This window comes from Pinus tabuliformis, chromosome X, assembly GCF_031772625.1.
Source record: "Pinus tabuliformis cultivar Carrire ecotype Pingquan chromosome X, CPIR1, whole genome shotgun sequence".
Classification (NCBI taxonomy): Eukaryota; Viridiplantae; Streptophyta; class Pinopsida; order Pinales; family Pinaceae; genus Pinus; species Pinus tabuliformis.
In genome coordinates, this window is record NC_142308.1 from 1,310,003,839 (window position 1) to 1,310,017,214 (window position 13,376).

General features: G+C 39.6%; 1 protein-coding gene across 4 annotated transcripts in view; it reads left to right on the top strand.

Annotated features, from left to right (window-relative positions):
* Positions 1 to 4,859: 4,859 nt before the first annotated feature.
* LOC149144906 (hydroxyproline-rich glycoprotein family protein) overlaps positions 4,860 to 13,376 on the top strand; it is a 93,359-nt gene continuing 84,842 nt past the window's right edge. For 2 of the 4 annotated variants that reach the window (XM_089449975.1, XM_089449978.1), the window contains exons 1-2: positions 4,861 to 5,897; positions 6,168 to 6,282. In XM_089449975.1, coding sequence (XP_089306101.1) covers positions 5,623 to 5,897; positions 6,168 to 6,282 — 390 coding nt within the window. In that variant the 5' untranslated portion in view covers positions 4,861 to 5,622. Of the gene's footprint in view, positions 5,898 to 6,167; positions 6,283 to 13,376 lie in introns of all 4 variants that reach the window. The other 2 variants (XM_089449976.1, XM_089449977.1) reach the window with 2 other exon arrangements.

Below are 13,376 nucleotides of genomic sequence, written 5' to 3' on the forward strand. Positions count from 1 at the left end.
CTTCAAGGTAGTTGTATTGCTATCTATAGCAATAACCAAACTATCCCATGAATCTGGTAGATAACACATCAAACTGATGCACTTATCTTCATTTGAAATTTTTATATCAATAGATAACAACTGGCTTACAATAGTATTAAAGGCGTTCAGATGTTTTGTCACCGAATCTCCATCCTTCATCCTCAGGTTATACAACTTTTTTTGCAGGAACAAGTTGTTCACCAGAGACTTAGATTGGTACAAAGTCCCTAACTTGACCCACAAATCCTTCATCGCAACTTCCCCTGATACATTCAACAATACTGAATCTAAGACACACAACTGTATTGTGCTCTTTGCCTTCTGATCCAACTTCGCCCAATCTTCTGCTAGCATTGTCGTTGGTTTAGTACCCAGATCTATTGTTATCCACTAGCAGAGCCTCTGGCTTGAGATTCCACAACTCAAAGCTCTGACCATTAGATTTATCGATCTCTATCTTTCCATTGATTGCCATCTTCTTTCACAGCAAGAATCGATCCCGCAGATCTCCCACTGAACATGGTCTACCACAGGCCCGAGCAAAACCCCTCAGTAGCAAATGCATCCCCTTGAAGCCGAAACAACTTTGATACCAAATGTAGGTTTTAAACCTGTACAGAAATTACTTGCAGATGAATTCTAAAAACAAAAAATAAACAACGACGAGAATATAAAACAAATACAGAAAGATGGATCCCAAAACTGGACTACCATATTGACTTTCGTTATATTCCTTTCAATGTTACAATTAATATATATACATGTTGAAGCATTCATAAACCCCAGTCCATTAACCCTGGATTAGAACATAACCGTAGTTCCCTTGACAGGATCTATAAAATACCATGGGCAGAAAAAACATCATGCCCAAAACCATATGCAAAACCCTTGCACAAAACCATAGGTAGGTCCGCCCACTGAATATAGGGTCAATTTTTTTCTTTCTTTCTCGGGGCGCTTCCCCGAACCTCATACAAAGTGTCTGCCACCCCTGTTGTTCCCAACGCAACGAATAATGGGGTCTATCACGGCCCGTTCCTGGACTAGTCGTGGAAAGAATATAACACACATCCAACATGCATACTAACTTTGTTTGATGTGTATGACACCTCATTAGAAAGATCTCTTTGAGGACTATAAATTTCAACTACAAACCCTTGCCATAGGCGAAAAAAAAAAAAAAAAAAAAAAAAAAAAAAAAAAAAAAAAAAAAAAAAAAAAAAAAAAACCATCGTTTAGGGCCTCAAAGCGACTCCATAAGTTCAAAACCCGAAAACTACCAAAAATAATAAATTGTGCTACAATTAAGGATATTGAAAGAATCAGTGCTTGGGGTCCATGTGGAATAGGTGGGTGGCCACCAATATCCACCTAGATCATATTTGGTATATAATATTGGGTGTTTTCGGTTATGTGATACAACCTCACTGAAACTGTCGATACTTGACACCCGATAGGATGATAGTCAATATGATGAGAAACCTAAAAGCAATGGGCCATGGTGATGATGTGGTGGCGGAAATGATGGAGGCTAGGATGTTGGGGGAATAACATCTTTGATCTCGACATACACTCCTAATGTTAATAGACCCTAAAAAAACAACAACTGACACATAAAGGTTTCCTATCTAATGATGCTGACATGCCACCATATTGGGTATAAGGTTTTCTTAGCTCTATGATTAGACCTCATAGAAACTGCCTAAATCCATAGGTTGTGGGCCCTGGTGATGATGTGGTAGTGGAAACTAAGGAGGCCAGGGAGTCGAGGGAATGACCTATTGGGTATCCGGTATCGAGTGTATTCAACCTTGTGATCAAACCTCACTGAAACCATCCAAACTTGAAATCAATGTGCCATAGTGATGACATGGTAGTGGAAACCTATTTGGCCATGTGCATTTGCTCGCCCATGACTAAATCGGTAAATTGTTCACTTTTCAATCAACTTGTGATTTTGCGAGTTAATATATCAATTTACTTTGTGACTTGTTAGCCACATTCTTGTCATGCACTCCATCTTGCATCCACATTGCACAGGATTCTAAGCTAATTCAACTCACTTTCATCTCCTATTGCTGGACCTGTGTTCCTGTCACAAACAACAATACCAACAGTCAATCGTTCCATTCTCCTCCATATCACCATTACTTGTAAAAACTAGTTATTTTGCTCATGGATCCACCATTTGCAAACGTTTCTAAATGCAGAGGCTTAAATACAACATAAAATAGATTGCATTAGGTGCATAAAGAGGCGAACTATTGTGAGATTTTGAGCTACATTTTCCTATATTTTGTAGTTGCGTAAAAGAAGAAACTGTCCTCTTTTATCTTTGTAGATTTCTTTTCCTGTGCGTTTCACATCATGGAGTTGTATTCCACAGATTTGAAAGTTCAATATTGTGATTGCTTCGATCCTATTTTTGTTCTTTTAAATTTGATGAATTTTGGAGCATGAAATGTACAAAGTAGTAGATGCTAAAATCAAATAGTCCCTTTGCCAGAAATGACTAGATAACAACATGATGAACATTATTGTAACAATGTAATGAGTTTTTCTAAAGGAAATAAATAGGAAGTTGTCTCCCTTCAACCAACATCCTAATGCCCAACAACAAAGACAAAAGTGAGAGCAACTACGATAATAACATCACAACCACAATCTCATTCAATTCCAAGAAAGATAGGGGAGGCATATGGTTGATGAGATATCAATTTCTGAATAGAACATTTGCAAGTCCCCTTAGTTGCTAGGTATTTGAAATATCAAGATTAGTTTCCTAAATTTTGCTACATACAAAAATGACTATCTTGTTTTTTAAATCAATTGAGTAAATTTCAACTTAAAATTAAATTTGTTCATTGCCACAGAAAATCGGACCTTGTTATAAACCTTTGAAAGGCTTTAAGAACAACAATGTGATTAGGATATGTGGAATTCTCTCGAACATTTGCATCCTTTTCCATTATATTTTTTAGGCAAGGCGAAAGGAATTGTTACACAAGTTTGAATCCAAGACCTTCATCTCATAGTTTACTGTATTTTTGCCCCGTAAAAGTCATAGACTGTCCTATGCTCTAAGCGAATAGCTACTGGAATCAACTCAATGAAGCCAAAGACTACTATATTCCATAAGCAAATAGCTACTAAATCCAACTTCCAAGTAGATTTGTGATATGGTGTACTATACAACTACTTACATACAAAAATTTATCGCTGAATTACTAAATCACTGATACATGAACGAAAAGATAACAAATCTTATAATGAACTGAAGTGCAAGCTTATCAACCACATAATTCTTTGGACTTTCCACATTCACAAATTTTGATTTGCAAAATTATGTATCAAGCGACCAAGTGAACATAATGTAAAATAACAATGATGAAAAACCAATGGTTGTAGCAGGGCTACACAACCATGAATCATGGTGGACAATACTATAAAAAAAATGATGACAACATTCAATCCAATATTCACAACAACATTAAAGTGAAAGATTTTACATTCAAAGAACTAGCCCATACGTTAAAGGTTATTATACAACACACACAATAGAATTAAATGCCATGTTACATTTCTAAATCAAATGTCTTCGTGTAGTTGTCGTTTGGCAATACTACCACAATCAAGAATGGAGGCATTTGCTAGCTCATATTATTAGTCCAAAAATATTTGTAAGAAATCTTGATTGCATAATAAATATGACTAAAAAGTTTTATTATATTTGTAAGAAGTCTTAATTGCATACTTATAGCCTATCACATTTAAAAAAAAAAATATTTTTTATTTATTTTAAATTTAATAAAAATATTATTTTAATTCTCCTTAGGTTTAATATTGTAAATCAACATTTTTTTAAAAACAAAGGAAATAGTAATATGCTATCGACAACTAATTCATCTCTATAATTTTAGAGTTTTTAATAAAAACTAATAATGGAAAATAGTAATTTCACTACTAATCACATAACTAAATTAAATGGAATAGAGTAATTTCACTTCTAATCAAATAACCAAATTAAAGCATAAATAACACGATTGTTTTTTTAAACATAGAAATAAAAACAAATTTAAATGAAAGAAAACAATAATATGTTATTTAACATTCCTGACGATGAACCACACTGGTTGGTTCAAAACGCGTTGACAAATGATATTTCATGTGATTTTCGCCGAAAAATCTCTCGTAAACTTGATATAGATCACAGAAGCCTCAATTCTATAAGTAACTCATTGTTATAATCCCAACCCGAAGGGATAGTTCACTTGGTCGAGTTTATGTTGTTAAGTACCTTGTCTATCGGGAGGTCACGATGTCAAATCTCCTCGACCCCTTTCGGGTTAGGTCTATCTCCTCGACACCCTTGAGGTTAGGCCAGCCTTGCTAGTTTGACCGACAAGTAAATCGCTTCTAGTTTGACCGACAACGACAAGTAAATCGCTTCGATGGATCTACTTGGATTTTCCAGTAGATGTAAAAACCATGTGAGCCACTAAAAAACTCATTGTTATAATCCCAAAACCTTCAACAAAAATTTAATAATACAAAATGATGATTACACCAACAATCACAACCAAATTAAAAAAATTATAACACATAAAAATGATGATTACACTAACCATCACAATCAAATTGAAAAATTTATAAAACATAAAAATTAAACTGTCTAGACTATTGTATAGATAAAAACGAGGCTATTCATCAATTTTTTTTAATAAATAAAAAAATAAAATAAAATTGAGAAAATATTAAATAGAGCAAGGTGGATATGTGGTTGAAATTGGGGAATTTCAAAGTTAAAACTCACGCTCCAATTTTCATATGCATGAGCGTGGCATTGAAATTGGGAAAATATTAAAATTTGCCCACTTTCACCAATATCGGGTAAATTGGGATTACCAGAGTGTTGAGCTTCGACACAGGGAAACAACTTTCGGATGTTGTGTCAAAGCCTTCGACAGTTGCGTTGGGCAAACTTTGTTAATGCACTGACTATTTGAACGGAACATATTGTGTCAATTCCCTGAAAAAATTGAGACACAATTGTAATTGTAAGCAAAAGAATTTAAAAGCCTCTCGGCCCCTTGATGAATAACGTCACCATTAAAGTTGGAGCCCGAGAGTTCAATCTCTTGTTTCTAAGGTTGATCTTGCAGTAATGCAACTGATTTCTGGGAGGTCGGTAGCTTCTTCTTCTCTCCATGACCGGGAAAAAGAAGGAACTGTAGGTCATTTCCAAGTACTTCCCCAGTCGAGAGTGTACAGGATTCGTGACCGTAGCTTTTGAATCTTGATCGGGTTCAGCAGTGCTTGCATACTCCGCAGCCAATGAGAAGACACAACCTCCGCATGTGACGTCCGCAAGAAACCACTACATTACATGCATCTCTCCGAAAGACTTTGACGAATGAGAACTTTCAAATCTTCGTTGGGTACTTCGTGTGAGGAGGATTGGTGGGAAGTGGAGACAAATTTGCACTGCGTTGCCTCCATATCAGCGCGCTTAGAGAGGGGGTTTCGCATTTAGGAAGCCGTTGAATCAGATTTTCTAGACATCATTTGCATTTTTCATCTGCACCCACTTCAAGGGCTGCAATGGCTTTTTCCACATTTAGGCCACAGACCTCTTTTAATCCCCAGGGCATCGGTTCGACTTCCGCTCCGTCCTTTCTGCAACCCCAACCCCAACAGCAGCAACAGCAACATCAGCAGAACATGATGATGATGGGCTCGGCAGGCCAGAATCAGCAGCAGCAGCAGCAACAGCAGGAGCAAATTCACCTCTTCACGACAGAGAAAACTCCGGTTACTTACCAGACGAAGTGGGCTGACATCCATCCAGATTCACAGAAACTCCTCTTGCAAATCGAGTAAGTTTTCCAGGCATTTCTTCCATGGAAGATATAGTTGGCCTTGTTGAGTTTTCAAGCTGTCAAAGTCACTGGCACAGATGTAACTTCATGTTATTAGGCGCCCCTTCTCTCACTGTGGTTTGATAAGTCCGCGTTGTTTTCATTATTCAGGGTTGGATAGGACATTGAATAACTATAGCGTATGCAAGTGAATACTGATCAGTCATTCATTGCGCACTCTTTTGCTGGGGACCTGTTTCTGACTTAAAGTGTAACCCTTGTATGCAGGGAGAGAATTTTGGAGTACAGGAATGAAAGCGAGAGGCTTGATCAATGTGTTCGACTTTACGATACTTCAGCCCTAAATGAAGGTTTTGAGCTTGATGCTGCTCGTATATTGCAGGTTTTTTGTCCTGTCCTGAGTATCTGTCCATCTCTTTGCTTAAAATTTTAGGTTGTGCAAGGGAAGCATTTTTGTGCCTCTGAGTTATTGCAACCGGCCTTCACTTGCTGTTGATTTTTTAGTATTTTTATGCTTAGAACTTTCTTTGCGTCCATGCACTAGTGTTTTTGAATTTGGAACTCTAGTTTGTGATTTCTATTGCAATTTGAGAACGCCAGCTCATAATGTTGGTCACTGGCGTGGGGTGAAAACTATGTGCTTTTGTGAAAACCCAAGTTTCACCGGTCCATATTTGTGTTTTTCTGATTCCGGGGCTGATATCTGGTGGCCATTCGCGTGGTTTTTTAATGGTTTCTGTTACTTGCACGTAATGATTCTAATACTTGACTGAATGTTTATTGTGTGTGCAAGTGGCCTTATGAGGTGTGAATGGTACAACAGTTTATCCTATCCAGTTTTTAGTTGCCCTCCTTCGGCAAATTGACAAATCGTACTTCTAGAAACAAATCTCTTGAGATCTCATCTTAATTTTAGCGAAAAGACCTTCTCACTTACCAAGCAACGTCTTGTCTCTTCCAAAATGTCCTCTCAAGTCACTTGAATGCGACTCTTGGATTAACTTCTTCCTCATAAATCAGCTTGAATGTACAACTAATTGGCGACTGCTTTTAAACAAAAACCCATCAACTAACAAATAGTCATCATGCAAGCCATTATCTGTGTAGTATGGATTAACAAGAGATTCGAAATTTTTGCCAAAAAAAGCATCGGCTGCATGTTTTTTCTTCATCAGTTCGAATCCAACAACCTCGGTCCACATTGTCACAAGGAGATGGTGCCTTATACGCAGAGCATATGATAGCATGCTCGATTTCATATTCCTTTTGTGTACTACAAAACTGTAACTCTCTACAAAAGCAATCCACATGGCATGTTTATGGGGTAATCTAGCTTGGGAATTGATGAATTTCAAAGCTTGATGGTTTGTCAGTAAGATAAACAAGATAAACTCCTTGTCAAAAGATAATGTTGCTGATGTTTTAGAGCCTTGACAATATCATACAATTCTTAGCCATATGTGTGGTACTTGCTTTTAGCCTCATTTAATTTCTCATTGAAACATGCAATTGGTTTGCCTTCTTCTCAGCTCAATAGTCCACCAGTGGCTACAACTAAAGCATCATACTCAATGGTCAAATGCTTCCCAAAAGTCTAGGAGCATGAGGATAGGTGCTTTGGTCACCTTTCCATGAGTAATTCAAAGCTCCACTCAATTGCCTTAGTCCGAGTGTATGTTCTACCTTTTGTACAATTTGTTAGGGGGCAATAGATGCCACTAAAGTTTCTTTTGATTTTGTTTGTAAAAATTCACTAGCTTGTGAAAACTCCTCACTTCCATTAAAATTTGAGGAGTCAACCACTTGAGTATGGCCGTTTTATTGTTCCCATACTTAGTTCATTGGTTGAAATCACAGTTCCAAGGAACACAAGTTTGTTGTTAAGAAATTCACTCTTCTTAACACTAATTTACAACCTCGTAGCTCTAATGTTAATTTTAGGTAACAATGGTATGTTCTATGCTTAAGAACAATTCACTTCAATTTCTATATTAGTCCAATATTAATATCCAGTTTAGCAATCACATCAGCATGATAGTAAAATGCAGATACAACATAACCATAAACAGTAGAAGACAAGTCAAGACAAGAGGACACCTGATGTGGTACCAGCCAGGGACAAACCCCAATGTGGGGAAACCTTTGATCAATTCTTCTTATATTCTTCAATAATTCAACAAAGAGAGAGATAGTACAAATTACAAATCTGATAATTTATAACAGCAGCAGATAAGCCCTGACCAGAAAAGTCAACACTGGTCAAACAAGGCAGAATTCTTCCTCTAAGCAACTCGGTCAAACCCAGTCAACTTCGGCCTCCAATAGCAAGCTCAATCAGCCCAAAACATTGCTCATAATTCTGTTTGCATTTCGCTGTTGGTTGTTGTTCTGGTTAGGGCACTTGCTGCAGCCCTAAACTCCCTTGACAGTCTCCAAACAGTCCCTTAGAGAGTTGCGGCACACCCTTGAGGAGCTCCTCCCTTGCTACGATGCTGCCTTAGGGCATATGCCAGCCCTTGACTGCCCTACGCAACCCTTGCTGTGGTGCTATGGCTTGCGGCCTAGCACACAGCAACCCCTGTAGCAAACGGTCCCCAAAACAATGCCCAAACACCATCAAATCAGCAGCATTTTAGCCTTCAAGAACTTGGCCTAGCTGTCTGCACCTTCAAGCACCCAACCGCATACACATCAAGCCCTACGCTGATCTGTCCTTAGCCTAAAACGAATCTGAGAGTTACGCTGTACCTACAGGACACTCCACGCTGTTTATGGCAGATCTCTTCAACACATAACTTCTCCTTATAGATGGGGCTTCCCTGCCTTGCAAACACACCTAAAACAATCCTTAACTCATGCCCTAGAACAACCTCATTCTGTTAATTTTTGGTATGTTCTATGCTTATGAGCAATTTCAATTTCTTTATTAGCCCAATATCAATATCCAGTTTAGCAACCACATCAACATGATAGTAAAATGCAGATAGAACATAAACATAAACAGTAGAAGACAAGCCAAGACAAGGGACACAATATGTGGCACCAGCGAAAGACAAACCCCAATGTGGGGAAATCCTTTATCAATTCTTTTTATATTCTTCAATAGTTCAACAAAGAGAGATAGTACAAATTTACAAATATGATATTTTATGACAGCAACAGTAAAGCCTTAACCAGAAAAGTCAACACTAGTCAAACAGGGCAGAATTCTTCCTCTAAGCAGCTCGGTCAAACCCAGTCAACATCGGCCTCCAGCAACAAACCCCAACAGTCCAAAAACAGTGCGAAAAACTCAGTCAAAGTCTGGTCAACTGAAGTCAAACTGCAGCCAGCAACTAGGGTAGTCAACGCTGGTCTAACCAGAGCTCAGATCACCTTGGTCTCCGTGCCCAGATCTGCGGCCTGTCAAGGAGATGTCACACCCAAAAAACAGTCAAAGAGAGGTCAACGTTGGTCAACGCAGTCAAACAGCCAAACATAAAGTGTCCTTCCTTCGCATGTTTGAGAGATTGCTGCCCAGATTAGCGTACCCAATCAAGTGAGGAGAGAGATGTTATGAGATGAGATGATGAAATAATGCCTTGAGGTCTACTCCTTTTATATGCAACGTTGATGATGAACTGGGGGGTGAAAATGTCTGTTTTGATTGCTGGTCGACCTTGACAATTGTCAATAATACAAATAAATTCATATTTTCATTTTTACATGTTGGAATTGGATGATCTTTAGATCAATCACACACCTCTCAGAGAGAGGAATCCAAGAAAAATATCAGCTGTCATAAATAAGGTGACCCATATGGAGTTTGGCCCTAGTTGCCAATTTTAACACATTCACCACGCTGTCACCTACAACAAACAAAAACTCTCACGCTGTCCTTCCAAGCTCCTTCATGCTGTCTTTAGGCTCCTTCTTTGCTGCGGCTAGGGCTTGAGATCCTCCTTTCCACCAAGTCCTTCTCTAGAGGAGACATACCCAATCACAAGAGGAGAGAGAGAGAGATCATCATAAAATGACTTGAGGTCTCCTCCTTTTATATGCAACATTGAGGATGAGCTGGGGGTTTGAATGCCTGTTTTGATTGTTGGCCGACCTTGACAATTTGTCCATAATATAAATAGATTCATATCTTCCTTTTTACATGTCGGAATTGAATGATCTTTAGATCAATCCTACACCTCTCTGAGAGAGGAATCCAAGAAAAATATCAATTGTCATAAATAAGATGACCCATGTGGAGTTTGGCCCTAGTTGCCAATTTTAACAGAGCTCCATCTACTAATCCATCAACCAGTCGCTACTATCTATGCCATCAATGCACTGATATGCTCTGCTGAACTATGAAGAAGAAGAAGTGATCGAGAATGTATCATATCATTCTCTACTGACCCGAAGTCAGTCCTAGAAAGAGAGTGTCTCATACCACTCTTAGTGACCCGAAGTTAGTTCCAATCAAAAGAGAGTGTGTGATACCACTCTTACTAACCCGAAGTCAGTTCCAATTGATCCTAGATCAATATCATCCTAGCATAGGGAGTACGGTAGTACACGATGCATCCATCGATAGTACTATGGTCCCTATCCTCATTTCCCTACTCATTGGTCAGATGAGAGTTACTTCCCATGAGTCCCAAACTGCATGGGTAGGATGTCTTAGTAGGAGAAGGATGAACCACTCATCCTGCCTACATGTCGCCATAAGGAATCACATGGGAAGGCTGAACCACTCACCCTGTACACAACAAACCACTAGGGGAACGCTGAACCACTCACCCTGTACATGCTCATCGCTCCAAGAAGTACCCCAAGCCTTCCAGAGCTCAATGTTCATATCATACAGGACCCTCATAAGAGGGTCTCTCCACGACTCCTAATCGTTCTCGAAAATTCAAGAATTTGACCTTTCCTAGGGGCTTTGTCAAAATGTCGGCGACTTGCTCATCAGTTCCAATGTGATGGAGCCTTATTGCTCCTCGTTGTACCATACCCTGGATAAAGTGGTACCTGATATCTATGTGCTTGGAGCGATCATGAAATATAGGATTCTCTGATAATCGGATCCCACTTTGGTTGTCACAGAGGATCACGGTGGTATCCAGCACATGTCCAAACAGCGCACTGAAGAGCTTCCTCAAACATACAGCTTCATAGGAGGCCATACTTGCAACTATGTATTCGGTCTCAGCGGTGCTCAAGGCAACCGACTTTTGCTTCCTGCTCATCCAGGATATCGAAGCAAAAACCCAAAGAGAAACAACACCCAGAAGTGCTCTTGCGATCCACCACACTGCGGACCCAATCAGCATCAGAATAACCATGCAACCTCACATCTTCGACAGTGTATCTCAGTCCATGAGTGATAGTGCCCCGAAGATATCTCAGAAGATTCTTGGCACCAATCCAATGTATGTGATGAGGCTCAAACATATATTGGCTCAACATGTTAACTGCAAAACATATGTTCGGACGGGAGTTCACCAAGAACATCAACACTCCTATGAGTTGATGATACTCAGAAGCATTTCCCAATTCAGGTCCGGCAACACTACCATATAACTTCTTGAAGTTAAGTTCCATCGGGGTAGTCATAGGCTTGCAGTCTACCATCCCAAATCTTTCCAATCTCTTCACAACATATTTTCCTTGAGAGGAAAATTTCTCCCGGCTTTTGCCAGACCTCCAACCATAGGAAATAGTGCATCAGTCCCAGGTCCTTCATCTCAAATTTAGAAGCCAACTCCCTCTTACATTTGTGAATGAGCGGGTCTGCACCTGTTAGAAAGATGTTGTCCACATAAAGTACCAGTATGAGAGGTTTATCATCTTCAACCTTAAAGTAAAGGTTCAGATCGACTTCGTTTCTAGTGAATCTCAGCTTTATCAGATAGCTACCAATGCTCTCATACCCTTGGGTTGTTCCACATAGACTTCCTCTTTGATCAAACCATGCAAGAAAGCGGTCTTGACATCCATTTGATGTAGGTTCCATCCTTGCGAGGCAGCAAGGGCTATGATTGAGCGGATGGTGGTGTATTGGGAAATAGGTGAAAATATCTCATTGTAATCTACACCTTCCTTTTGAGAGAAACCTCCAGCAACAAAGGGAGCCTTCAAATTTTCTGCACTTCCATCAGCTCCATGCTTGATTTTGTAGAGCCACTTACAGGTGACAACCGATTTGTCCTGGGGTCTAGGGACCACATCCCATACATCATTCTTCGTAATAGACTCGTATTCCTCATTCATTGCATCCTTCCATACTTGTTGCTTCATGGCTTCTTCAAATGATGAAGGTTCATTTTGAATGATAGTGCTCATGGCGATCAAGTATCCTTGATACCTGTTTGGCTTCTTGCTCTCACGGAAAGTCCCCCTTGGTGCAATATGTCTCTCGGCATCTTCGAGAGTCTCCCTAAGCCATGAGGGTCTCCTCTTGGAGGAGGAGGGCTCTTGGGGAGGAGGATCAATAGGATCCATAGGTTCATCAACATCAGGCATCGTCTCTTCCTCTTTTTCACCCTGTCTTCCTGTGTCAACTTCTTTCTCCTTCCTTAGGATAGGAAGGTTGTTGATCTTGCTGAGGGCCATATCTTCGTCAAAGGTGACATCATGACTTATCTCAACTTCCCTTTGACCAGCCACATAGATTCTACAACCCTTAGAATTTTCGCTATAGCACACAAAGATTCCTTTTTTCCTAGATGCACCCAATTTGCTTCTTTTCTCTTTCGGCACATGAAAATATACGGGGCTTCCAAAAATTCTAAAATGAGAGACATCGGGTTTCTTACTAGTGAACATTTCTTCGGGAGTCTTGGAGTCCAATGCTTGATGAGGGCATCGGTTTTGAACATACATGACGGTATTCGCAGCTTCGGCCCATAGAAACTTCAGAAGCCCTTGATCATGAAGCATGGCACGAACAACTTCTACAATAGTATGATTCTTCCTTTCAGCCACACCATTTTGCTCGGGAGTGTATGGTGTTGTGGTCTCCCTCTTAATGCCAACTTCTCTGCAATAATCATGGAATTCATTTGATTCGTACTCAGTCCCATTATCAGTCCTCAATATCTTGATTCTCTTCTTGGATTGGTTTTCGATCATGGCTTTGAAGTGACGGAACCAGGTGAACACTTCATCCTTCTTTTTCAAGAAGTAGATCCAAGTCTTGCGAGAATAATCATCTGTAAAGGTGAGATAATATAAGTATCCTCCCAAAGAGTTTACGGGCATCATACTAGATACGTCGGAGTGGATTAACTGCAATATATCTGTGGTCTTGCTATTACTTGAGGGGAATGGTCCCCTTGTAAGTTTTTCTTCAGCACATCCTGGACATACACTTTCATGCTCTACTTTGAACTCGGGCATACCTGTCACCATCTGTCTCACATTGGGTAGAGCCTTATAATGAAGATGGGCAAATGTCTGGTGCCATAGTTCGGATTGTAGAGATGTGTCGCAAGACATGGC